The sequence below is a fragment of the Mobula birostris genome, chromosome 5, assembly GCF_030028105.1.
Source record: "Mobula birostris isolate sMobBir1 chromosome 5, sMobBir1.hap1, whole genome shotgun sequence".
NCBI classification, from domain to species: domain Eukaryota; kingdom Metazoa; phylum Chordata; class Chondrichthyes; order Myliobatiformes; family Myliobatidae; genus Mobula; species Mobula birostris.
In genome coordinates, this window is record NC_092374.1 from 78,136,125 (window position 1) to 78,161,688 (window position 25,564).

General features: G+C 42.8%; 1 protein-coding gene across 2 annotated transcripts in view; it reads right to left on the reverse strand.

The window, feature by feature from the left end:
* Nucleotides 1–25,564, reverse strand: part of ccdc171 (coiled-coil domain containing 171) — a 478,351-nt gene that overhangs the window by 351,458 nt on the left and 101,329 nt on the right. For both annotated transcript variants that reach the window (XM_072258224.1, XM_072258225.1), the window contains exon 11: nt 7,845–7,951. In XM_072258224.1, the coding sequence (XP_072114325.1) occupies nt 7,845–7,951 (107 nt within the window). The remainder of the gene's footprint in view (nt 1–7,844; nt 7,952–25,564) is intronic.

Sequence of the window (25,564 nt, forward strand, 5' to 3'; positions counted from 1 at the left end):
TGTGGGACATTCTCAGTCCCATTGACACTACACAGAGAAAGTCCATCAATGGATGTTCTTGCTATTAAACTATTGTCAATTAGCAGAGCTACTAGGTTTCAATCCCTATGGTAAGTCGGCACTCTCGATGTTGGCAGTGGGCTTGGAGTGGTCACAAGGAGGGAGGGTAGGTACATCATCGGGGTCATCAGGTGGGCACCCTCCTTCTTTGACATTTCGTTAATAAGCCCACGACGTCTCCAGAGGGCTCAACGGTGCTACCTGGCATCCCAGATACACCCCCCTCAGTTCCATACCCTCCTGTCTTCATCTTGCAGCCCAGTTGTTGTCTTTCCTTTTAATCCAAATCCAATTGCTGCTTTCTTCTGCTGCGTTTGACAACGTCTTGATTGCTTGTTGGAGGTAGTGACCCCTCACCCCCATCTTCTTCAATAGACTGGTCATAGATGTAGCAACAAATCCCCTGCATTCCACTTCTACAGGGAAAATCTTGGCCTTCCAGCCATTCTGGGCAGCTTCAGTTGCCAGTTCAGAGTACTTGGTCTTTTTTCTCTCATAAGCTTCTTCGACACCATCTTCCCATGGTACTGTCAATTCCACAATATATGCCAGCCTGGCTGTTGTGGACCACAGGATCATGTCTGGCCGGAATGTCGTAGCCACAATGTCTGGGGGAAACACAAGCCCTCCCACTTTCAAATCTCTTACTAGCTCTTCTTTCAGTTAGTCCTGACGAAGGGTCTCGGCCCGAAACGTGAACTGTACCTCTTCCCAGAGATGCTGCCTGGCCTGCTGCGTTCACCAGCAACTTTTATGCGTGTTGCTTTTTTTTCCCAAGTCCATGTCCATTTTCCAATCCTGAGCAACCTGCAGAATGCTTACATCTTTTGATGTTATATGGTGCTCTGGAGGTTGGCCTGCTGGTACAAATCGTGTGATGCGGACATTTCCTGCTAATGTTTGTGGGAGAGCAATGGTGTATCCCTGCCACTTAATGCACACTTCAGGACAGATCTGTGTGTCACATATATTCATAGAGACATCCTTAAAACACACTCAAGGGGTATATTTTAAGTGGCTGCAGTTGGAACATAGAGGCTTTTGGAACAGACACCACACTATAAGAGCAAAAGACCTAGGAATAGAATTAGGTCATTTGGCCCATCGGGTCTGCTCTGCTATTCCAGCTTTCTGCTTTCTCCGTGTTTTTTTCCTGCTTTCTCCCTATAGGCTCTAACACCCTACCTAATCAAGAACCTCTCAAACTCTGCTTTAAATATATTCAAATACTTGGCCTCCACAGCCATCTGTTGCAATGTATTCCACCAATGCACCAGACTTTGGCTAAAGAAATTCCTCTTCATCTCTGTTCTGAAGGGCTTTCCTTATATACTAAGGTTGTGTCCTGTGATCAGACTCCCCATTATAGGAAACATCCTTTCCAATTCCACACTATCTAGGCCTTTCAATATTCTATAGTGTTTCAATAAAATCCCCCTCCCCTCCGCCCCATTCTTCAAAAATTCAAGCAAATACAAGCCTAAAGCCATCAAACACTCCTTGTATGTTAACCCTTTCATTCTTGGGATCATTCCCGTGAAATACGTCTGGACCAGTACATGCTTTCTAGAACAGGGGCCCAAAACTGCTCATAATACTCCAACTGCCAAAGCTTTATAAAGTCTCAGCATTACAGAGTTGCTTTCTGTGTTCTAGTCCACTCGAAATGAATGCTAACATTATATTTGCCTTCATCACTAATTCAACCTGCAAGTTAATATTTAGGGAATCCTGTATGAGGACTCCTCTGTGCCTTTGCATATCTGATTTCTGAATTTGCTCTCCAATTAGAAAATAAGTCTTTTACCCTTATCTTGTCCACCTCTATCAAGTCACCTCCCTTCACTCCAAAAGAAAAAAGCTCTATCTATTCTCATAAGACATGCTCTTGAATCTAGGCAGCATCCTTAAATCTCCTTTGCACCTACTCAAAACGCTCCACATCTCTCCTATAATGAGATGACCAAAAATGAACACAATACTAGTACAGTCTAACTATGGTTTACAGAGCAGAAACCACAGACGTATGGTTAGGGTTAGTGAGTTGTGGGCATGCCATGTTGGCACTAGAAATATGGCAACACCTGAGGGCTGCCCAGCACAATTCTCGCTGATTTGACGCAAACAATGCATTTCACTGTTTGTTTCGATGTATATGTGAAAAATAACACTAATCTTTAAGACCACCTTGTGGCTCTTGAATTCAATCCCCTGATTAATGAAATCCAACACACTACATGCATTCTTAACAACCTTATCAGTTTGTGTGGAAACTTTGAGGGATCTATAGATGTGGACCCAAGATTCTTCTGTTGCTCCAACTACTAATAATCCTGCCATTAACCCTATATTCTGCCTTCAAATTCTACCTTCCTAGGCGACGCTTCTTGTTCATAGTTCCTACTCCATTAGCCGCTGCATGCAACACATCATTATCAGCAACTTTCATCATCTATAAGGCTAGAACTTGCGGATGTAAATTGGGATGATGTTTTTGCAGGGAAATGTACTATGGACATGTGGTCAATGTTTACGGATCTCTTGCAGGATGTTAGGGATAAATTTGTCCCGGTGAGGAAGATAAAGAACGGTAGGGTCAGGAAAACATAGGTGACAAGTGAGGTGGAAAATCTATTCAGGTGGAAGAAGGCAGCATACATGAGGTTTAGGAAGCAAGGATCAGGTGGGTCTATTGAGGAATGTAGGATAGCAAGAAAGGAGCTTACGAAGGGGCTGAGGAGAGCAAGAACGGGGCATGAGAAGGCCTTGGCGAGTAGGGTAAAGGAAAACTCCAAGGCATTTTTCAATTATGTGAAGAACAAAAGGATGACAGGAGTGAAGGTAGGACCGATTAGAGATAAAGGTGGGAAGATGTGCCTGGAGGCTGTGGAAGAGAGCGAGAACCTCAATGAATACTTCTCTTTGGTATTCACCAATGAGGGGGAATTTGATGATGGTGAGGACAATATGAATGAGGTTGATGTTCTGGAGCATGTTGATATTAAGGGAGAGGAGGTGTTGGAGTTGTTAAAATACATTGGGACGGATTAGTCCCCGGGACCTGACGGAATATTCCCCAGGCTGCTCCACGAGGCGAGGGAAGAGATTGCTGAGCCTCTGGCTTGGATCTTTATGTCCTTGTTGTCCACGGGAATGGTACCGGAGGATTGGAGGAAGGCAAATGTTAAGGTAGCAGGGATAGTCTGGTAATTATAGACCAGTGATTCTTAACATCTGTGGTGGGAAAGCTGTTGGAAAAGATTCTTAGAGATAGGATCTATAGGCATTTACAGAATCATGGTCTGATCAGGGACAGTCAGCATGGCTTTGTGAAGGGCAGATCGTGTCTAACAAGCCTGATAGAGTTCCTTGAGGAGGTGACCAGGCATATAGATGGCAGAGCAGTGGATGTGATCTACATGGATTTTAGTAAGGCATTTAACAAGGCTCCACACGGTAGGCTTATTCAGAAAGTCAGAAGGCATGGGATCCAGGGAAGCTTGGCCAGGTGGATTCAGAATTGGCTTGCCTGCAGAAGGCAGAGGGTTGTGGTGGAGGGAGTACATTTGGATTGGAGGGTTGTGACAAGTGGTGTCCCACAAGGATCGGTTCTGGGACCATTACTTTTCATGATTTTTATTAACGACCTGGATGTGGGGGTAGAAGGGGGGGATTGGCAAGTTTGCAGATGACACAAAGGTTGGTGGTGTTGTGGATAGTGTAGAGGATTGTCGAAGGTTGCAGAGAGACACTGATAGAATGCAGAAGTGGGCTAAGAAGTGGCAGATGGAGTTCAACCCAGAGAGGTGTGAGGTGGTACACTTTGGAAGGTCAAACTCCAAGGTAGAGTACAAAGTAAATGGCAGGATACTTGGTAGTGTGGAGGAGCAGAGGGATCTGGGGGTACATGTCCACAGATCCCTGAAAGTTGCCTCACAGGTAGATAGGGTATTTAAGAAAGCTTATGGGGTGTTAGCTTTCATAAGTCGAGGGATAGAGTTTAAGAGTTGTGGGGTAATGATGCAACTCTATAAAACTCTGGTTAGACCACACTTGGAGTACTATGTCCAGTTCTGGTCACCTCACTATAGGAAGGATGTGGAAGCTTTGGAAAGGGTACAGAGGAGATTTACCAGGATGCTGCCTGGTTTAGAGAGTATGCATTATGATCAGAGATTAAGGGAGCTAGGGCTTTACTCTTTGGAAAGAAGGAGGATGAGAGGAGACATGATAGAGGTGTACAAGATATTAAGAGGAATAGATAAGAGTGGACAGCCAGCGCCTCTTCCCCAGGGCACCACTGCTCAGTACAAGAGGACATGGCTTTAAGGTAAGGGGTGGGAAGTTCAAGGGGGATGTTAGAGGAAGGTTTTTTACTCAAAGTGGTTGGTGTGTGGAATGCACTACCTGAGTCAGTGGTGGAGGCAGATACACTAATGAAATTTAAGAGACTACTAGACAGGTATATGGAGGAATTTAAGGTGGGGGGTTATATGGGAGGCAGGGTTTAAGGGTCGGCACAACATTGTGGGCCAAAGGGCCTGTACCGTGCTGTACTGTTCTATGTTCTATCTCTAACACAATCCCATGACCAGGCACACCTTCCCTTCCCTTCCCTGCTTTCTGCAGATATTAGTCTCTCTATGACCCCCTTATCGACTCATTCCACCCCACTAGTCGCACTCCAGGCACTTATCCGTGCAGCTGCATGGTCCACTTCTTCTGGTCCTCCCCCACCACCATTTGGTGAGGGACTATTTAGAGCCATAAATAGCCCTTCCAGGTGAGATTGTTCTTTTCCAATGAATCCATTGGTCTCATTTATCGCATCCAGTGCATCTAGTGAAGCCTCTTCTATATCAGTGAGACCTGAGGCAAATTGGGATAGCCTATTAACAAGCACCATTGTTCTGTCCACTCTAATAGCCAGGATCTTCCAATGGCCAGCCACTTTAATTCCATTTCCCATTCCCACACTGCCATGTCTGATGAAATCTTCCTCTGCTGCCAAATTGAGAGTAGATGCAGATTAGAGGAATCATTCCTCATATTCAGCCTTGGTAGTTTCCAAGCTTTACAGCATGAACATGGATTTCTCTAACTTACAGTAACCACTCCCCTCTGTATCTCCTTTGTTTTCACTTATCCCACCAGCCCTTTCACTATTTCCCCTAACCACCTTCTCTATCAGCCCATCATCAACACATTCCTTCCTGCTCCTTACCTCCTTCCCTTCATTCCGATCCACTGACCTCTCCTCTCAGTTTCCATCACCTTCAGCCCCGATCACTTCCACCTCCCAGCTTCTTGCATCATTCTCACTCTGCCCTGCCCCACCTACTTATCTCCCCACCCTCAAATGGATTCACCTATCACCCACTAGCTCTTGCTCCACCCCATCCGCAATCTTTTTCTAATAGTCACTACTTTCCAGTCCTGATGAAGGGTCTTGGTCCAGAACATTGTCCATTTCCTGCCATAGATGCTGCCTGACCTGCTGAGTTTCTCCAGCATTCTGTAAGCTTATAAAGAACACAGAACAGTACAGCACAGGAACAGGGCCACAATGCCTTCACCACACCAAGATGCTTAATTAAACTAAATCTTTTCTGCTCGTACATGACCCATATTCTTCCCGGCCCTCATTTCCTACATATTCATGTATCTCCCTAGTACCAGCCATCAGATAATGCACTGTTTACTGATTTGCATTGGAGTCCACCAATACAGCTATCTTTAATTTGGAAAATAGTATAAACACCGATCTGCCAATCCACAGGTCGGATGACACAACCCATTGTTTTGACCATCACAAAGTGGAGAATTATCTGAGAATTAACATGACTATCATGAGAGCCAAAGGTGCAGAAAACCACAACTTGTTAACATGCCATGCTCATGGATGGAATCAAAAAGACATCTACTGTAAAGTCTTAAAAAGCCAAGAAACATCCACAGCAGAACCACTTGTTTAAGGTGTTTAATGTGCATGGATTGCTAACCTATATTTCTATGATTAATTGCTGCTCCCTCTTCGGAATAAGTATAATTCCTGCCTGTGAGCTTCCTATCCTGCTGATTACGTTGGAATTGTGTCAAAAAGCTGTGCAACAATAGCTATGAATCACTCCAATTGCTGTTATTACTCAACAATAGACTTGTCTTTCTGATGTCCTCCACCAATGCATTTACGAAAAGCATGCAAGGCTTTGACTGACAGACATTTCATTATATTTAACAAAATAAAATTTGGCTAGAATTGTGTTATGATGAGAGTATGATACTGACAATAAAGTAAGCACTCAAAGAAATGTGGTTGAATTTAAAATTGGTCCAGCTGACTAAATGATGCAGGGAAATTGACTACAGCAGTGGTGCCCACCCTCCAGGCCACGGATCAATACATTGCCGAGAAGCATGCAGGGGTGCAGCAGTGACCGGAACACACCCAGCACATCTTTAAGAAAAAAGCCGAAATAAACAAGCTAATTAATTAGGTGCCGATTGCGTCGTCTCTGATCTGCGCCGACATTTACTTGCCGGGCAGCACCTAATTAATTAGCTTGTTTATTTTGGCTTTTTTCTTAAAGATGTGCTGGGTGTGTTCCGGCCACTGCTGCATTCTTCGCAGCAATGTATCAGTCTGCGGCCCAGAGGTTAGGGACCACTGGACTACAATTGGAAAGAACATTAAGTATGGGTGTTAAATGACCACCAATCCAAAATCCATAATTTCACAGAATCATTGAAAGTTAAAAGGAGTCCTAGTAGGAATGCAGAAAATCACAATTTGAAATATCTACCACAATAGTAGCTGACAGGCAGTATCCTCCAAATCCTTGTACGGCTGTGAATCAGCCTTTGGCACACTGTGACAACTGTAGGGTCAGTCACATGTCACTATACTTGTATGTCCCAAGGCAGGTTCTGAGTTAAGAGTCCACAGCTTGCAATTTATTTTTCATGACAGTTCATTCTTCTTTCTGTCACAGTATTCCTCTTTGCTTTCACGAGAGCAGCCCTCCCTGGCTCCACTCTGTTACATCTGGCACAGTTTCACAACTAAGAATCTTTTGGAGCCAGAGCTTGCTACATCAATCCCTCTGTACTGCTGGGGATCATGTGACATTTATCTAAGTAACAATTCATCATGTTCCTTGTTACATTTTCACTCCCTTATTTCAGCCTCAACAGATTTTTTGTAAAATATTTATAACACAACTGCACATTCCTAATACAGAGGCATGAAAAAGGTTTTTAAAAAGCTGCTCAAAGTATTTCCATCATATTCAATGCCCTTTGAAATGTAGGAAAATCATCTTAATTCTACTTTGCAGAACAGTTACAGATAGAAAACACTGCAATGTTTTGCTTGATCCACAGTTTCTGCAGAGGTGAACAGGTTAATGCTAATTTTGTATTAAGTGTCATTTCTGGAGAATACAACTTCTCTGGTGGTCTGCTTGTCACTGCACAGGCAAATCAGTAAATATGCAAGCAAGATCAAAAAAATTTTTGCTCTTTGTCATGCAAAAGCAGGAGTACAACATTTAACAAGTTTATAGAAGGTAGTCTGAAATGATCATGTGGCACTAAAATATGGTATGCCCTTCTTGCACTGCATTCTGGTTGCATTTTATATTGTTTCTTCATACACCAGAGGTATCTTCAAAGCTGTCAATGCTGGACTGCAATTTTCCATGACCTTTGTAATAAGTGGACAGCACATATACTGCTGCAGACCAACAGCTCTATCTTAAGTACCAAAACAATGCAAGTGTTACCTCATTAGAGGAGTCCTTCAGCTTGCTCTGGTAATCTGTCAAAGTTTGTCTCAAATTCTCAAGGACAACAGAGGGGCTTAACCTTTTCTCTTTGTCCTTTTGATCAACTAGAGGAGGGAAGAATGAAAAATTAAGTTTTCAGACATTATCAAACAATTTAAAAAAACAACTCAGCCAGAAAACAGCTAATCATCCAAATCCACAAATTTTTAACAATCTACAAAATAAATCAATAAATGCTTCAATGTATCTATATAGGTTTACATAATGAGCAATTACTACATACTTTGAATGGTGACAAGTTATTCAGCATTTGTAGTACAACAATATTTGGACAACTATCAACTACAAAAAGCCTTGTACATTAGACCCTGCTTAATGTATGCCTGATTTTAAAAAAATCAAACCTGAGACATATTATTTTATGTTTACACAGTAATTCGAGGAGTGACAAACATGCAAATAGGCCTAATCTGTACATCATTGGAGCAGCAAGCACATCGCAGCAGCAGTGGAGGGAAGTGGGTGGTGGTTACATCTCAGAGGAGGGACCAGGCTGTGGGTCCTCCTCTAACTTTGGCTTCTTCAAGTAGGCATCAAGATTTGACCATCTTTTCTTAAGTTTCCTCTCATGAAGCAGTTCTTGGTAGCAGAAAACAGATATCCCACCTCTCCCGGAAGATCCGGGAGTCTCCCGCATATCGATAGCGGCTCCCTGACGCCCGGAAATTATATACAATATCCCGGAAATAGATTTTTTTGAGAGGGAGAGGGAGAGGGAGAGCGAGCATCCTGATTGGTCTCTCTTCGTGCTAAGAGTGGTCCCCAACCACTGGGCCGTGAGGAAACAATATGATTTGGCGATATGAAACGATATGAGTCATTTGCACCTTTCCTCATTCCCTGTCATGCACTGTTGAACTTGAACGCACGCGAGGTCATTACCCACGCGTCATCCATGTCAGGGCGGGAAAAAGATCAACTCCTCGAGCTTGTAAATGACGGCGGGCTGAAAAGTATGTTTGACATAACATCTCTGCCGGCATTCTGGAACAAAGTCAAGGCTAAATATCCTGAGATAGCCATGAAAGCACTGAAAACGTTGCTTTCACTTCCAACATCATATCGCTGCGAAGTGGAGTTTTCTGCAATGAATGCAATGAAAACTAAATTGCGGAATAGACTGGACATAAGGAACCCCCTTCAAGTATCACTGTCTCCCCTCACTCCTCGATGGGACCGTCTTGTTGCAGGAAAACAAGCCCAGGGCTCCCACTGATTCAGCGATATTGGTGTGTTGCAATGATTTTATATGTTCATACGGGGAAAATATGCGCTGTGTGTTTAATATCCAAATGTTACTTAAAATGTTATGATGCTATTGACTTATCACCTATATTCCAGTCGTGATTAACACCACCCCCGACCCCTGCCCCCGGTCGGCTGGTCCGCAAGAATATTGTCAATATTAAACTGGTCTGCGGTGCAAAAAATGTTGGGGACCCCTGCTAAGTAGACCTATCAGTTTTCTCTGTGGGTGGGCTTTACAGTCGACCTCAAAAATAATGACAGTGTTGCCCGCTGCACTGTTTGCAACAGTGACTTTTCTATTGCCCGTGGTGGGTTAAAATGTAAAAGACATGTTGAGGTGAGTTTAACAGGTGTCATTACAGCATAGCTAACGTTATTTAAACTATCTGGCTGGCTGCTAAGGAGCTACGCTATTGATGTCCTACGTGATGAGGCCAAACTCCCTGTAGACTTGCTTAAAGTTGTAATAGAATAAACATGATAATATAATATAAGCACATATTTTAATGTCACATTTTGCATATACCCAACTTGGTTTACAGATTAGACAAAAATCACTAAACAAAGTATTACATACACCCTTGGAGGTCACGGGGGTGGGGTGGGATATGGTGTTGCGGGGGGGGGGGGGGTGCTACCTCCCTGAAATGAGTTTTTGCAGGGTGGGATGTCTGAGAACATCATGTCAAGAACACCTCTTTGCCTTGTTGCTTCGCTCCCAGTCAGGGTCATTATCGATGAACTGATCCATGATTTGTGTGATCATGGTGGTGCTAGTGCTGAGGAATTTGAATAGTGGTGAGGTTTCTTACTGATGTTTCCTCTTCTCCATCCGTGTACTCAGATTCACCAGGATGCATTGTTCTGCCAATTCTCAAAGCTCTTCGTTATTAAGACTCTCACGATCAGAATGCAGTAACTTCAACATCGCCATCATTAACATGCTCACGCCTTATCACTTGCAGTTTTATATCCATGCCAATGCTTTTCCTAGACATCTTGGATGTACTACCCTCACTGGAAGTTGCAGGCCATTTTCCAGACGTTATGGGTGAAAACTGTTGAGGGAGCAAGAACCTTCACACATGCAGGGGAGGTAGAGCATGAACTAACACGTGATTGGCTATGAGTGGCTCAAAGTGAATGTAAAGCACTCTCATTGGCTGATTGAACATTTACTGTGATGGTGGTTGCTCTTGAAGTTGTGTTTTATTTAGAATTTTTTAAAAATTTCAATAAAGAATTGAATAACTGCATTGTAACGAATCAGCGCTATTTAGGGTCTGATCAATTGTTGCCATTCTCTCAGTTCAGACAGTCAGCAAAATGCCCATCTTTAGCATAATATAAAGTATGAAAAAAAACTAATTTTCTGATTCCCTCATCTATGCTGATGAAGGCAAGTATCCCATGTGCTGCCTATACCACTCTATCCACTAGTGTTGGCATTTTCAGGAATTTACAAAATTGTACTCTAAAGTCCCTCTGTTCATCAATACTCTGCAGAACCCTACTATTCAAAATGTATACCCAATCCTTATTTGACCATCAATGTCTGATTATCAAATCAAAACTTGCTAATATCTCTTACATTCATATCTAAGTAATCGATGCAAATCACATACATCAATGGTCTCAGCACCATTATTCATGGTATACAGCTGGTCACAACGTACCATTCAAACACCACCACCACTGTTTCTTCAAGTGTCTTGGATCTCATAGCTCCTAACATTTTGGATCAGTTGAGCACACAGGATTTTGTAAAAGGACTTTAATTAGAGTACTTGTAGACAGCATCTACAACACTGACCTCAAAAATTAGCAGCACACGTGGCAGAAGATATACGTTCCTAGAAAACTGTCCATATTACAATTTTCTATAACATGAATTTTGACAAAAATTGACAAATGTGTTGCTTCTTTCACATTGCAGTCTGGTAATTTCTTCTTGCATAAATTCTAAGGGAGTGAATTTTTATTCAATATCCCAAAAAAAATTTTGGTCATGAGTTCTGAATTCTATTACAGTGAATTTCCATTACTTGAAATGCCTTAATCAGGAGTACCTTATACTTAACTACTACTTTTAAAAGAAATCAGAGATAGGATCTACCATGAACAAAGCTGTAATGACCATCCTTAATCCAATCCTGCCCCATAGAATTTTTCTTCTTAGAAATTTTTGTGCTTTTTTTAGTTACTGACTTATCCCTACTCCACTTCATGCTATCCTCCAGCTATCTGCAACATTTATGGCCAGCAAAGATGTAAGAATCTATCTGGTCCCTCCAATTTCTATCTTCTCCTTCCACAGCAGCCTTGGGTATATCTCATTAGGCTCTGGAACACTTTTACATGTTCCAAGATAGCTAACATCTTTTCCTTCTTAATTCTTAGATGGTTTAGAATCTCACCATCCTTTTCCCTGAATTTTTCAAGTACCATGTCTTTCTCCTTGGGAAATAACATCTTAGTGGCTATTGTCATTCTGGTGCTCAAGAAGTGCAGCAAGGTTAAGCTGGGAAACAACAGGCTAGTCAGGCTGACTAGGGAAGGATCTAGAGGGGATTCTGTGCGTCATGATCAGCCAACATTTAGATAGACAGAATCTGATGAGCAAAAGTTAAGATGGCTTTGTTTGTAGGAAGTCGTGTTTGAGAAATCTTTTAGAATTTTTTGAATAAATATCCAAAAGGCTAGACGAGGATAGGACAATGGGTGTTGTCTATTTGAACATTAGTGAGGCCTTTGATTAGGCCCATACATGGCACACTGGTCTGGAATGTTAGCTATCACAGAATTCAGGGAGAACTAGTTGGCTGAATTGAAAATTGGCTCAGAGATAGGAAGCAGAGAGTGGTGGTTGACAATTATATCTCAGAATGGAGGATGGTGACTACGGAGGTGTTGCAAGGATTGGTGTGGGGGCCCTTGTTACTTGTTATTTATATCGATGATTTGCATGTGAATCCATAAGGCTTGATCAGTATATTTGCAGATGACACAAAATTAGGAGGTGTTATTGATAGTGAAGGTTATTGTAAATTACAGGGAGAACATTGGTCAGTTAGCGAGATGGGCTAAGAAGTGGCAAATGGATATCAATGCAGTAGAAGCACAATATAGGCCCTTTGCCCATGGTGATGTGCCGATCTTTCAACCTATTCTAGTATCAATCTAACCCTTCCTTCCTACATAGCCCTCAATTTTCGATCACGCATGCACTTATCCAAGAATTTCTTAAATGCCCCAATGCATCTGCTTTGACCACCACCCCCGCAGGATGTTCCACACACCCACCACACTGTAAAAATACTTATCTCTGACATCTGCCCCTATACTTTCCTCAAATCATCTTAAAATTATGCTCCCTCATATTAGCCATTTTCACGGGGGGGGGGGGAATCACACTATCTATGCCTCTTAGCATCTTGTACATCTCTGTCGTCACCTCTCATCCTCCTTTATTCCAAAGTACTCACTCAAACTATCCTCACAAGATATGATCTCCAATCCAAGTAACATCCTTCTAAATCTCTAGTGCACAGTTTCTAAAGCTTCCACATCCTTCCTACAATGAGGTGGGCATACTGAACACAATATTCCAAGTGTGGTCTAACCAGAATTTTACAGAGCTACAACATTACCTCACAGCCTTTGAACTTAATCCCCCAGCTAATGAAGTCCAACACATCAAATGCCTCCCCTATCAAAAACCCCATATACTTACACAACTATTTTAAGGGATCTCTAGATGTAAACCCCAAGATCCTTCTGTTCTTCCACACAGCCATTAACCCTGTATTCAGCCTGTCTTCACATTTAACCTCCTAAAGAGAATGACTTCATACTTTTCTGGGTTGAACTCCATTTGCCACTTCTCAACCCAGCTCCGCATCCTGTCAAAGCCCAGTTGTAACCAACAGCAATCTTCTCCATTTTCTACAACTCCACCAACATTCGTGTATTTAACCCACCCTTTCACAAAGAGCAGGGGTCCCAGAACAAGAAGGCAGCATCCATCATCAAGGACCCCCACCATCCAGGCTATGCTCTCTTCTTGTTGCTACCATTGGGAAGGAGGGACAGGAACCTTCAGCCCAACTCTACCAGGAGCAGGTTCCTGAAGCACAGTGAACCTCACACACCTCCACATTCATCAGCTTCTTCCTCATTATCTTGTGACAGTCCAGAGCTCTGTATGATCCTGGCTTCCTAAATCATAAGTCAACTTCTTTCTTCCCCTTGACTATATACTCCACATCTCTTGTTAAATATGGTCTTTCACCACCTCAATGGGCTAAATCTATCCAGAACATCATGCAAGTGCTCCCTAAAGAATCTCCATAATTCTGTTGTGCATTTTCCCTGAGCACATCCATTCCCAATTTATGCTCCCAAGTTCCTGCCTAATAGCATCATAGATCCCCTCCCCCAATTAAATACTGTCTGCTCCTATCCCCCTGCAAGGCAATAGTAAAGGTCAGGAAATAGTTGCCACTGTCTCTGAAATGTCTACCCAGCTAGAGATCTGACACCTGACCTGGTTTACTGCCTAGTTCCAGATCCAGTATGGCCTCTCCTCTAGCTAGCCTGTCTATATATTGTGTCAGGAATCCTTCCTGGACAACCCAAACAAATTCTGCCCCTAATCAAAGCTGGTTCATTATACAATACCCATTCGATAATTGCCTTTCCCAAGTGGGCTCAAACACAAGGTGTTCTCAAAATCCATCTCAAAGGCTTCTACAAATCCCTGTTCTTTTGATCCAGCACCAACTTGTTCTTCCCAAACAACTTGTATATTGAAATTCCTCCACGACCACTGTAACTTTACTTTTTTTAAAAAAAAACAAGTATTTGCTATCTCCAAGCTGTAATTTGTATCCCACATCCTGGTAACTATTTGGAGGCCTGTATACAACTCCCGTCAGGGTCTTTTTACTTTTGCAGTTTCTTACCTGTACCCACAAGGATTCTACATCTTCCAATCCTATGTCACCTCTTTCTATGAATTTGATTTCATTTTTTTTTAACCAACAGAGCTACCCCACCCCCTCTGCCAACACGCCTGTCCTTTTTCAATACACAGTCTATCCTTGGATATCGAGTTCCCAACTATAATCTTATTTCAGCCACGACTCTGTGATGCTCATAACATCGTACCTGGCAATCTCCAATTCCACTAGAAAATCATCTACCTTATTCCATACACTGCATGCATTCGAATAGAACATATTCAGTCCTGTATTTATTGCCCTTTTCGATTTTGTCCCCGTATTACACTTCAGCTCATCCCAGTGACAAATTTACACTGCAGTTTTACCCTATCATCTGCCTGTCCTTCCCCAGTCTCACTACACACTGCGTCTACTTGTATACCAACTGTCCTATCCTGTGTCATAAGACATAGGAGCAGAATTAGGCCACCTTGCCCAGAGTCTGCTCTGCCATTCAATCGTGGCTGATCTTTTTTCTTCTCCTCCTCAACCCCACTTCCTGGCATTCTCCCCATAACCTTTGATCCCATGTCCAATCAAGAACCTATCAATCTCTGCCTTAAATACACACAATGGCCTGATCTCCACAGCTGCATATGGCAATAAATTCCATAAATTTACCAACCTTGGCTAAAGGAATTTCTCCACATATGTTTTGAAAGGGTGCCCCTCTATCCTGAGGCTATGCCATCTTGTCCTCGATTCTCCCACCATGGGAAACATCCTTTCCACATCTACTCTGTCTAGGCCTTTCAACATTTGAGAGGTTTCAATAAGATCCCCCCCATCCTTCTGAATTCCAGTGAGTACAGACCCAGAGCCATCAAAAGTTTCTTGTATGATAACCCTTTCATTCCTGGAATCATCCTTGTGAACCTCCCCTGGATCCTCTCCAATGCCAGTACATCTCTTCCAAGATGAGGGGCACAAAACTATTCACATTACTCAAGGTGGGGCCTCACCAGTGCCTTATAAAGCCTCAGCATCACATCTTTGCTTTTGTATTCTAGGGCCCCATCATTCTGGTTCCCATCCTCATGCCAGATTATTTTAAACCACAGCTCCAGCAAACCTGCCCATTCTTTTTGTATAGGATATACCTTCCCCAGAAAAGATCCCAATGATCCAGAAATCAGAAACCCTACCTCCTACACCAATTCTTCAGCCATGCATTCATCTGTTAAATCATCCTATTGTTACCTTCACTGGCACATGGCACACGCCAGCACTTGAGATTACTACTCTGGTGGTCCTGCTTTTCAGGTTTCTATCTACCTATCTATATTCTGTCTGCCTACTTACTGGAATACATCTGTCCTGTACACTCTGCAGTTGGCATTTAAACACTGTCCACAAGTCAAGTGTGCCTAGCCCAAAAATAGCTATTCCCAATTAACTGTCCCCAGCTCCTGCCTATTACTTTCATAGTCTACCCTGCCCCAAAGTAGTTCTCTCTTCCCTTATTTATATCTATCTTAAAACTTAAGGACTTGTGTTTCATAAATATTCTCCATTGAAATGTCAGTCACCTGGGAAAGTGCATTATCCAATAGCAGGTCCAGTATTGCCTCTTCTCTATTACGACCATCTGCATACTGATTTAGAAAACCCTCTTGGATGCACCTAACAAATTCTGTTCCTTATTAATACCTTACACTAAGGAGGTCCCAGTCTATGTTGGAGAAGTTGATGTCCTCAACTACAATAACACTGTTGATTCTGCATCTTTCCCTAAACTGCCTGCATTTCTGTTCCTCAACGATCCAGTGGCTATTGGGGAGGGGGTGCTGCAGTACAATCCCATCAGAGTGATTTCACTTTTTTTTTAATTTTTGAGTTCTAATCATATTGACTCAGTGGATGACTTAATGCAGCTGTGATCTTGTCCCTGATTCATAATGCAACTCCACCTCCCCACCCCCCCATACTTCCCTCTCTTTCAACAAAATCTCTTGTCTTCTATAGCAACCTGAAACTGATCTCATCTGGCCCCTGGGATTTACCAGCCCTTATAGGATCCTTTATCTAACTCCTGCACCTTCTTAATACTGACATGCAGCAGACCTCAACATACCCTAACTTGAACTCACCAGCTTTTATGTCCTTCTTGGTGAATACAGATGAGAAGTATTCACTTATAACTTCTGCCTGCATCCCTTGGCTCCACAAATGAATCACCCCTTTGATCTCTAAAGGCACCCACACTTTATGTAGCTAACCTCTTGCTCCTTATAAAATGTTCTGGATACTTTATCTTATTTGTCAAGGATATTTCATGGCCCTATATTCCCCTCCGAACTTCTTTAAATTTTCTCCCACATCCAGCACATTCCACTATGGATGCACAGCAAAGATGGCAAGACTAGGAAACCTTTGATGACAAAGGATATTGCAGGTTTCATCACAGGGGACAAGAAAAAGGATATGTCAGGTTTAGGCAACTGGAATCTAGCAAGTCTAGAGCACCATGGTAGTGCAACAGTTAGCATGATGCTATCACAACTCGGGAGGGTTAGAAATCAATCTTGGCGTACTCTGTGAGGCGTTTGTACGTTCATCCCATGGAATGAGTGGGTTTTCTCTGGGTGCTCTGGTTTCCTCCCACAATCCAAAGTTACTTGGTCATTGTAAATTGTCCCATGAATAGGCTTCGGTTAAAATGGGGGTTGCTAGGTGGTGCATCTCGAAGGGCTAAATAATGTATTTAGTGATACATTATTTTCATAATGTTTTACTAAATAAATAAAAGTCTTGTATTCCTCAAGACTCCGTTCCATTGACCTATTGATTGGAACAGAACATATAACAGTAGAAGAAGAAACAGGCCCTAGTTTGTATAAACTAATTAAACTAGCAATTAAATGTCTAACTGAACTAATCCCTTTTGCCAACACAATGACCATTTCCCTCAACTCTCTGCACATTCATGTGCCTATTTAAGAGCCACTTAAACAGCTCTGATGTATTTGCTTCCACCACCACCACCACCCATGGCATCACATTTGAGGCACACACCATTCCTGTACAAAAAGAAGCTGCTCCGTACATCTCCCTTGAACTTCATCCCTCTCACCTTAAATGCATGCCTTCAACCATGGGAAAAACAAACTGGCTGTCAGCTCTGTCTATGCCTCTCAATCTTGCACTGGTCTCCCCTCAGCCTCTGCTGTTCCAGAGAAGATAGCACAGGTTTCCAGCCAGCCCTCAAAATTACTTGGTCCATCTCTGACACTTTTTTCAATCTCTCTCTCCATCTCTGTGACTGACCTAAACCCTGCTACATACTTTAGCAGTTATCCATAGTCCATACTATCCAGAACCCTATAAACATACGCGCCGCTTAACATCCATTCGGACAACGTCCGATCGCATATCCCTCTGTAGTCCCGATCGGAGAACGTGACGTAGTGGACGTAACCAATCTAGTGTATCGTGCACCTCTTGAGTGTAGTAGCGTTATCTCTCTGTTTAACTTTCTTTCGAAAATATTACCATAAAGTACATCACAACTTCCAAATTCTTTGCAGGACTAACAGCTTGCTGAAGAGTGCTGAAGAGATGGACTCAAACACTGAACGCTTTTCACTGATAAAGAGGAATGTTCATGCAACGTTTGCTGCATATAGAGAAATTTATGAAGAAAAAAAATCAAACTAGCCAAACAACACTGGACATATCCTCCTTGATAAACTGTGTGTGATATAGGCTAAGAAAGAGCTTACATAAAAGTTTAAAAAGTGAAAAAAAATTAAAGTTTAAAATGAAATAAAAAATTATAGTGTATATATTAGTGTACACTGTACAGTTTTAGTGGAAGTTCTTGGCTATTTAGTCAATACAGGTATACTACAGTACTCCATATAAGTTTGCCAAGTATGTATATAATATGGTGTTCGCACAATGTCCAAATCACCTAACGTCCGATTTCAAAGAACGTATTGTGGACGTTAAGTGACGCATACCTGTACATACATAACACACACACATGTATATATGAGTCTGACATCAGTAGTAAGGAAGGCATTTTAAAGGACCACATATTTAAGTATTTGGATAGACAGGGCATGATTAAGGATAATTAATGAGGCTTTGTACATGGTAGGTCGTGACTAACCAATCTTAAGAGTTTTTGAGGAGGTTACCTCTTGGGTTAAGAAGGCATATGGTGTATTGGCCTTCATTAATTGTGGAATTGAATTTAGGAGCCAGAAGGTAATGCTGCAGCTATATAGGACCCTGGTCAGGCCCCACTTGGAGTACTGTGCTCAGTTCTGGTTGCCTCACTATAGGAAGGATGTAGAAACCATAGAAAGGGTACAGAGTAGATTTACAAGGATGTTGCCTGGACTGGGGAGCATGCCTTATGAGAATAGGTTGAGTGAACTCGGCCTTTACTCCTTGGAGTGACGTAGGATGAGAAGTGACCTGATAGAGGTGTATAAGATGATGAGAGGCATTGATCGTGTGGATAGTCAGAAGCTTTTTCCGAAGGTTGAAATGGTTGCCACAAGAGGACACAGGTTTAAGGTGCTGGGGAGGAGGTACAGAGGAGGTGTCAGCGATAAGTTTTTTGTTTACGCAGAGAGTGGTGAGTGCGTGGAATGGGCTGCCGGCAACGGTGGTGGAGGCGGATACAATAGGGTCTTTAAGAGACTTATGGATAGGTACATGGAGCTTAGAAAAATAGAGGGCTATGGGTAAGCCTAGTAATTTCTAAGGTAGGGACATGTTTGGCACAACTTTGTGGGCAGAAGGGCCTATATTGTGCTGTAGGTTTTCTATGTTTACCAGGAAAGGCAATGGATGCTGTCCACATGAACTTTAGCAAGGCTTTTGACAAAGTTCTGCATGGGAAGCTAGTAAAGAACCAGGACTGGTAATGGACATCAAAGCTGGGACCATCTGGGAAAACAGGCTGAAAAATGGCAGGTAAAATTTAATGCAGATAAGTGTACAGTCTTGTAGTTTGGGAGGACAAACTAGGGTAAGATTTACACAGTGAATGGTAGGGCACTGAGGAGTGTGGTAGAACAGAAGGATCAGGGAGTAGAGATCAGTAATTCCTTAAAATTGCCATTACTGGTTGAAAAGGTCATAAACAACTTTTGGAACATTATCCTTTATAAATAAAAGTACTGCGTACAGGAGTTAGGATGTTATGTTGAAACTGTACAAGGCACAAATTTGGAGTATTATGGTCATCCACCTAGAGGAAAGATATCAGTAGGATTGAATGAGTACGGAAAAAAATTACAAGGATGTTGCTAGGACATGAGGACCTGAGTTCTAGGGAAAGGTTGAATAGATTAGGACTTTATTTCCTTAGTGAAGGAGGAGACAACTTGATACAGGTATACAAATTTAGAGCTGGTACAGTTAATGCAAGCAGGTTAATTCTGGCACATCCTAGATGTGACAAAAGGCCTACTTCTGTGGTGCAGTGCTCTATGACTTGATGACTCTTGTGACTACGGATGGTACATGGCACACTCGGTAAAACACTCATCCCCAGCAGTAATAGTGACCGGGTCTGAAACAGAGCTGCTGCACGGAGCTGTCTCATATGGTGGCAGCGGTGGGATGGCCAGTTGCAAAACTAAGCATGCTTTTAAAAAAAAACCAAAGCCTTGGTAACCTGAGGCTTATAACTGCTAAGCCCCTCCCACTTGACCAACCAAAAGCTAATTAACTCAATTATCCAATTAAAGATGGTATCCTCCATCATCAGCACACCTGTGCAAGTTGCTGCTGCCTGTATCTGAGACAGCTCCATGCAGCAGCTGTGTTTCAGCACCAACAGCTCTGCCTTTAATACCATCATTCCAAATAAACTGATTCCTAAGCTCCAGAACCTGGGCCTCAGCACTCAGATCTGCAGCTGGATCTTCAACTTCCTCACAGACAGGACCCAGGCTGTAAAAATAGGGGACAAGCCCTCCTCTACAATCACTCCAAGCACTGGTGCCCCACAAGGCTGTGTACTCAGCCCCCTGCTGTACTCACTGTACACCCATGATTGTGTAGCCAAGTTTCCATCAAACTCAATATATAAGTTTGCTGATGACACAACAACTGTAGGCTGTATCTCGGGTAATGATGAGTTTGAGTACAGAGGGGAAATTAAGAACCTGGTGGCATGGTGCGAAGACAATAACCTATCCCTCAATGTCAGCAAGACGAAGGAATTGGTTGTTGACTTCAGAAGGAGTAGCGGACCGCACGACCCAATTTACATTGGTGGTGCGCAAGTGGAACAGGTCAAAAGCTTTAAGTTCCTCGGGGTCAATATCACAAATGACCTGACTTGGTCCAACTAAGCAGAGTCCACTGCCAAGAAGGCCCAAAAGCGCCTTTACTTCCGGAGAAAACTAAAATTTGGCCTGTCCCCTAAAACCCTCACTAATTTTTATAGATGCACCATAGAAAGCATTCTTCTAGGGTGCACCACAACCTGGTATGGAAGTTGTCCTGTCCAAGACCGAAAGAAGCTGCAGAAGATCATGAACACAGCCCAGCACATCACACAAACCAATCTTCCATCCATGGACTCACTTTACACCGCACGCTGTCGGAGCAGTGCTGCCAGGATAATCAAGGACACGACCCACCCAGCCAGCACACTTTTCGTCCCTCTTCCCTTGGGGAGAAGGCTCAGGAGCTTGAAGACTCGTGCAGCCAGATTTGGGAACAGCTTCTTTCCGACTGTGATAAGACTGCTGAATGGATCCTGAACCGGATCTGGGCCGTACCCTCCAAATATCCAGACCTGCCCCTCAGTTTTTTTGCACTACCTTACTTTCCATTTTTCCTTTTCTATTTATGATTTATAATTTAAATTTTTAATATTTACTAATTTTAACTATTTTTAATATTTAATAGTTGTAATCCAGGGAGTGTGAAGTGCAGAATCACATATCTCTGTGATGATTGTACATTCTAGTACCAATTGTTTGGCGACAATAAAGTATAAAGTAACCTTTCATCTCATCACTGTCATCCCAGTTTCTGCAATTACCATCCACCCTTTTTTTGCCCAAAACCAATTGGTTCCTTTAGTAGTTTCTGTTAGATTTGCCTCTAAAATTAGATCTACATTGCTCCCTCCTTCTTTATGCTTCACACCATCTGCCCTCTTCTTTCCATTAATCTATGTTACATTTCAAGATAGGTTTTTGTCATATACACCAGGGAGAATGAAATTCCTTTCTTGCCTGAAGCTTAGAGTAAACAGTATCTGTTTATTTGGAGATACAGCACATTAGAGAGGTCAGTCTTTGGCTCAAAAGGCTTACGCAAGAAGAGGCAAAGGCTCTAAGTTTCTAACAAGTCTGATTTCATTCTTTGTCTACTACTACATAGCTAGTGTGCTGAGAATGGGCACAGGGATGGTGGAATGTTCTTCCCATGAGATGTGGGAACTATTGGAGACCTCTAGTCTCCCTGATCTGCATGATGTGCATCGAGCATCAGCTCCTTACAAACCGTGCTAGGGAAATGGAGCTGAAGTTGGATGACCTTCGGCTCATACAGGAGAATGAGGAGGTGATAGGAGCTACAGGGAGGTAGTCACTGCTAAGTTGCAAGAGGCAGGGAGCTGGGTTACTGTCAGGAGAGAGGAAGGGAATAGGCAGCTGCACAATGCACCCTTGTTTCCATTTCCCTCAATAATAAGTATACTTCTTTGGATATTGTTGGGGGGTGGGGGAACCTACCAGGAGAAAGCCATTGCAACTACATCTCTAGCATTGAATCTGCTTCTGAGGCTCAGAAGGGGGGAGAAGAGGAGTGCAGTAGCGATGGGGGGGGGGGGATTCCACAGTTAGAGGGAGCAGACAGAAGATTCTGTGGAGGTAAAAGAGACACCAGAATAGTACACTGCCTCCCAGACTCAAGGACGTCTCTGTTTGGGTCCACAGCATTCTAAAGGAGAAGTCGTCATGCTACATCTAGGTACAAAACAACAACAAAACAAGGAAAACAGATGAAGTCCTGAAAGGGAAATAAACAGAGTTCAGTAGCAGGCTGAAAAGCAGGACCTCCAGGGTAGTAACCTCTCGATTGCTACCAGCGTCAAGCACCAGTGACAGTAAGAATAGGACAACAAACATGAGAAAGTCTGCAGATGCTGGAAATTCAAAGCAACACAAAGAAAATGCTAGAAGAACTCAGCAGGTCAGGCAGCATCTATGGAAAAGCGTAAACAGTCAATGTTTCAGGCTGAGACCCTTCATCGGGACTGGAAAGAAAGCGAAGTTAGAGTAGGAAGGTAGGGGGAGGGGAAGAGAGGAAGAAGTACAAGGTAGCAGGTGTAGGTGAAACCAGGAGAGGGAAAGACAGTGTAAAGAGCTGGGATGTTGATTGGTGAAAGAGCTGAAGGGCTGAAGAAGGGGGAATCTGATAGGAGACAGAAGACCATGGAAGAAAAAGGGAGGAGCACCGGAGGGAGTTGATGGGCAGGTAAGGTGAGAGAGCAAAACAGGAATGGGGAATGGTGAAGGGGAAGGGGCAATTACCGGAAGTTCAAGAAAAAGCCATGGACTAGCATGTCAGAATAGGAATGGGAAGTAAAATAGAAATGGGTGGCCACAGGGAGATTATGCTTTTTCTTGAACTTCTAAGTGTAAGTGCTTGTTGAAGTGGTTTCCCAATCTACATGGGGTCTCACCAATATACAGGAGGCCAAACGGGGAGCACCAGATGCAGTAGATGACCCCAAGAGACTCTCAGATGAAGTGTCACCTCACTTGGAAGGAATTTGGGACCCTGATGGTAGTGAGGGAGGAGCTGTGGAGACAGGTGTGGCTCAGTTTGCAAGGATAAGTACCAGGAGGGGGATTAGTGGGGAGGGACAAGTGTACAAGTGAGTCGTGAAGGGAACGATCCCTGCAGAAAGTGGGTTGGAAGGGTGGTTAGGAAAGATGTGCTTGGTGGTAGGATCCCATTGGAGATGGCGGAATTTACAGAGAATTATGTAATGGACACAGGGGCTAGTGGGGTGAGAGGTGAGGACAAGAGTAACCCTATCCCCAGTGAGGTAGCAGGAGGATGGGGTGAGGGCACATGTCCGTGAAATGGAAGAGGTGCGAGTGAAGGCCATCCTCCACCGTCAATGCTGCCTTCATTGTTGTGGGTAGAAGGGATAAAGACACAAGTTATTTTCTAAATGGGTAGAAAGTTCAGAAATCAGAAGTGCAAAGGGACTTGGGAGTCCTCGTGCAGGATTCCCTAAACATTAACTTGCAGGTTGAGTCAGTGGTAAGGAAGGCAAATGCAATTCATATTGAGAGGATATGCTGCTGAGGCTTTTATCAGACAGCACTTGGAGTATTGTGAGCAATTTTGAATGCCTTTTTCTAAGAAAAAATGTGCTGGCATTGGAGAAGGTCCAGAGGAGGTTCACAAGAATGATTCTGGGAATGAAAGGTTTTATATATGAGGAGAACTTGCTTGATGGCTCTAAGCCTGTACTCGCTGGAGTTCTGAAGAATGAGGAAGGATCTTACTGAAAGTCCTAGATAGAGTGAATGTGGAGAGGATTTTTCCTATTGTGAGGGAGTCTCAAACCACAGAGCAAAGCATCAGAATAGGGGGACAACCCTTTAGAACAGAGATGAAGAGGAATTTCTTTAGCCAGAGGGTGGTGAATCTGTGGAATTCATTGCTACGGATGGGTCTGGAGGCCAAGTCATTTGGTATACATTCAGCAGCCACTTCATTAGGTCCACCTGCACACCAGCTAATCATGTGGCAGCAATTCAATGCATAAAAGCATGCAGGCATGGTCAAGCGGTTCAGTTGCTGTTCAGACTAAACATAAGAATGGGGAAGAAATGTGATCTAAGTGACTGTTGAATGATTATTGGTGCCAGATGGGGTGGTTTGAATATCTCAGAAACTGCTGATCTCCTGGAATTTTCACATAAGCAGTCTCCAGAGTTTACAAGAATGGTACAAAAACAAAAAATAAATCTAGTGACCAGCAGTTCTGTGGGCAAAAGCACTTTGTTGATGAATAACCAGATTGGTTCAAGCTAACAGGAAGGTGACAGTAACTCAAATAACTGTGTGTTACAACAATAGTGTGCAGAGAGCATCTGTGAACAGACATGTCGAACCATGAAGTGGATGGACTATAGCAGCAGAAGACTATGATTATACATACAGTGGCCACTTTATAAGGTATGGGAGTTACTTAATAAAATGGTCACTGAGTGTATTTAACACGGAGGTTGGTAGGTTTTTGATTAGTAAGAGCATAAACAGCTATGGGAAGAAGGCTGGAGAATAGGGTTGAGAGGGATAATAAATCATCCATGATAGAATGGTGGAGCAGACTCAATGGGCTGAATGGCCTAATTATGTTCTTATGTCTTATGGTCTTATATTGGGTCCACAACTGCTGACAATCCTCCAAATTTGGTCTATCTGGTGCCTTATAAAGCCTCAGCATTATATCTTTGTTTTTATATACTGGTGATCTGGAAATCAATGCCAACATTGCACTTACTTTTCTTACTATCGATTCAATTTGCAAATTAACCTTTTGGGAATACTACACCAAACTCCAAATCCCTTTGCACTTGCAATTTCTGAATTCGCTCATTTAGAAAATAGTCTGTGGCTTTATTCCTTCCACTAAAATGGATGAGCATACACCTCCCTATGAACCCTGTCACAGAGGCAGTCGCCAGAACATCTTTGAAGAGGGTGAACTCTCACAAGGCTTCAGACCCTGATGGTGTACCTGGTAGGGCAATGAAAACCTGGGCCAAACAATTGGCTAGTGTTCAATAACATCATCAATCTCTTACTACTTTAGTTGCAGATTCCCACTTGCTTCAAAAGGGTATCAATTATACTGGTGCCCAAGAAGGGCAGGGTGAGTGGGCTCACTGACTATCACCCAGTTGCACTCACATCCACTGTGATAAAGTGTTTTGAGAAGTTGATCATGGCTACCATCAGGGAGGAGGTACAGAAGCCTGAAGGCACACACTCAATGATTCAGGGATAGCTTCTTCCCTTCTGCCATCAAATTTCTGAATGGACATTGAACCCATGAACACTACCTCACTAGTTTTTTTTTCCTCTTTTTGCACTACTAATTTAATTTAACATTTTAATATGTATACCAACTGTAATTTGCAGTTTTTATTATCTATTGCTGAGACATAACACATTTGCCAGTGATATTAAACCTGATTCTGGAGCTTCATACTCCTGCCATCAGATTTCTGAATGAACAATGAACCCATGAACATTACCTATTTTTGCTTTCATTTTGCAGTACTTGCAGTTACCTTTTAAATCCACATTCTAATTTACAGTATTGTTTTGTCTTGCAGTGTACTGCTGCAAAACAACAAATTCCACAAAACGTCAGGGATAATAAACATAATTCTGATT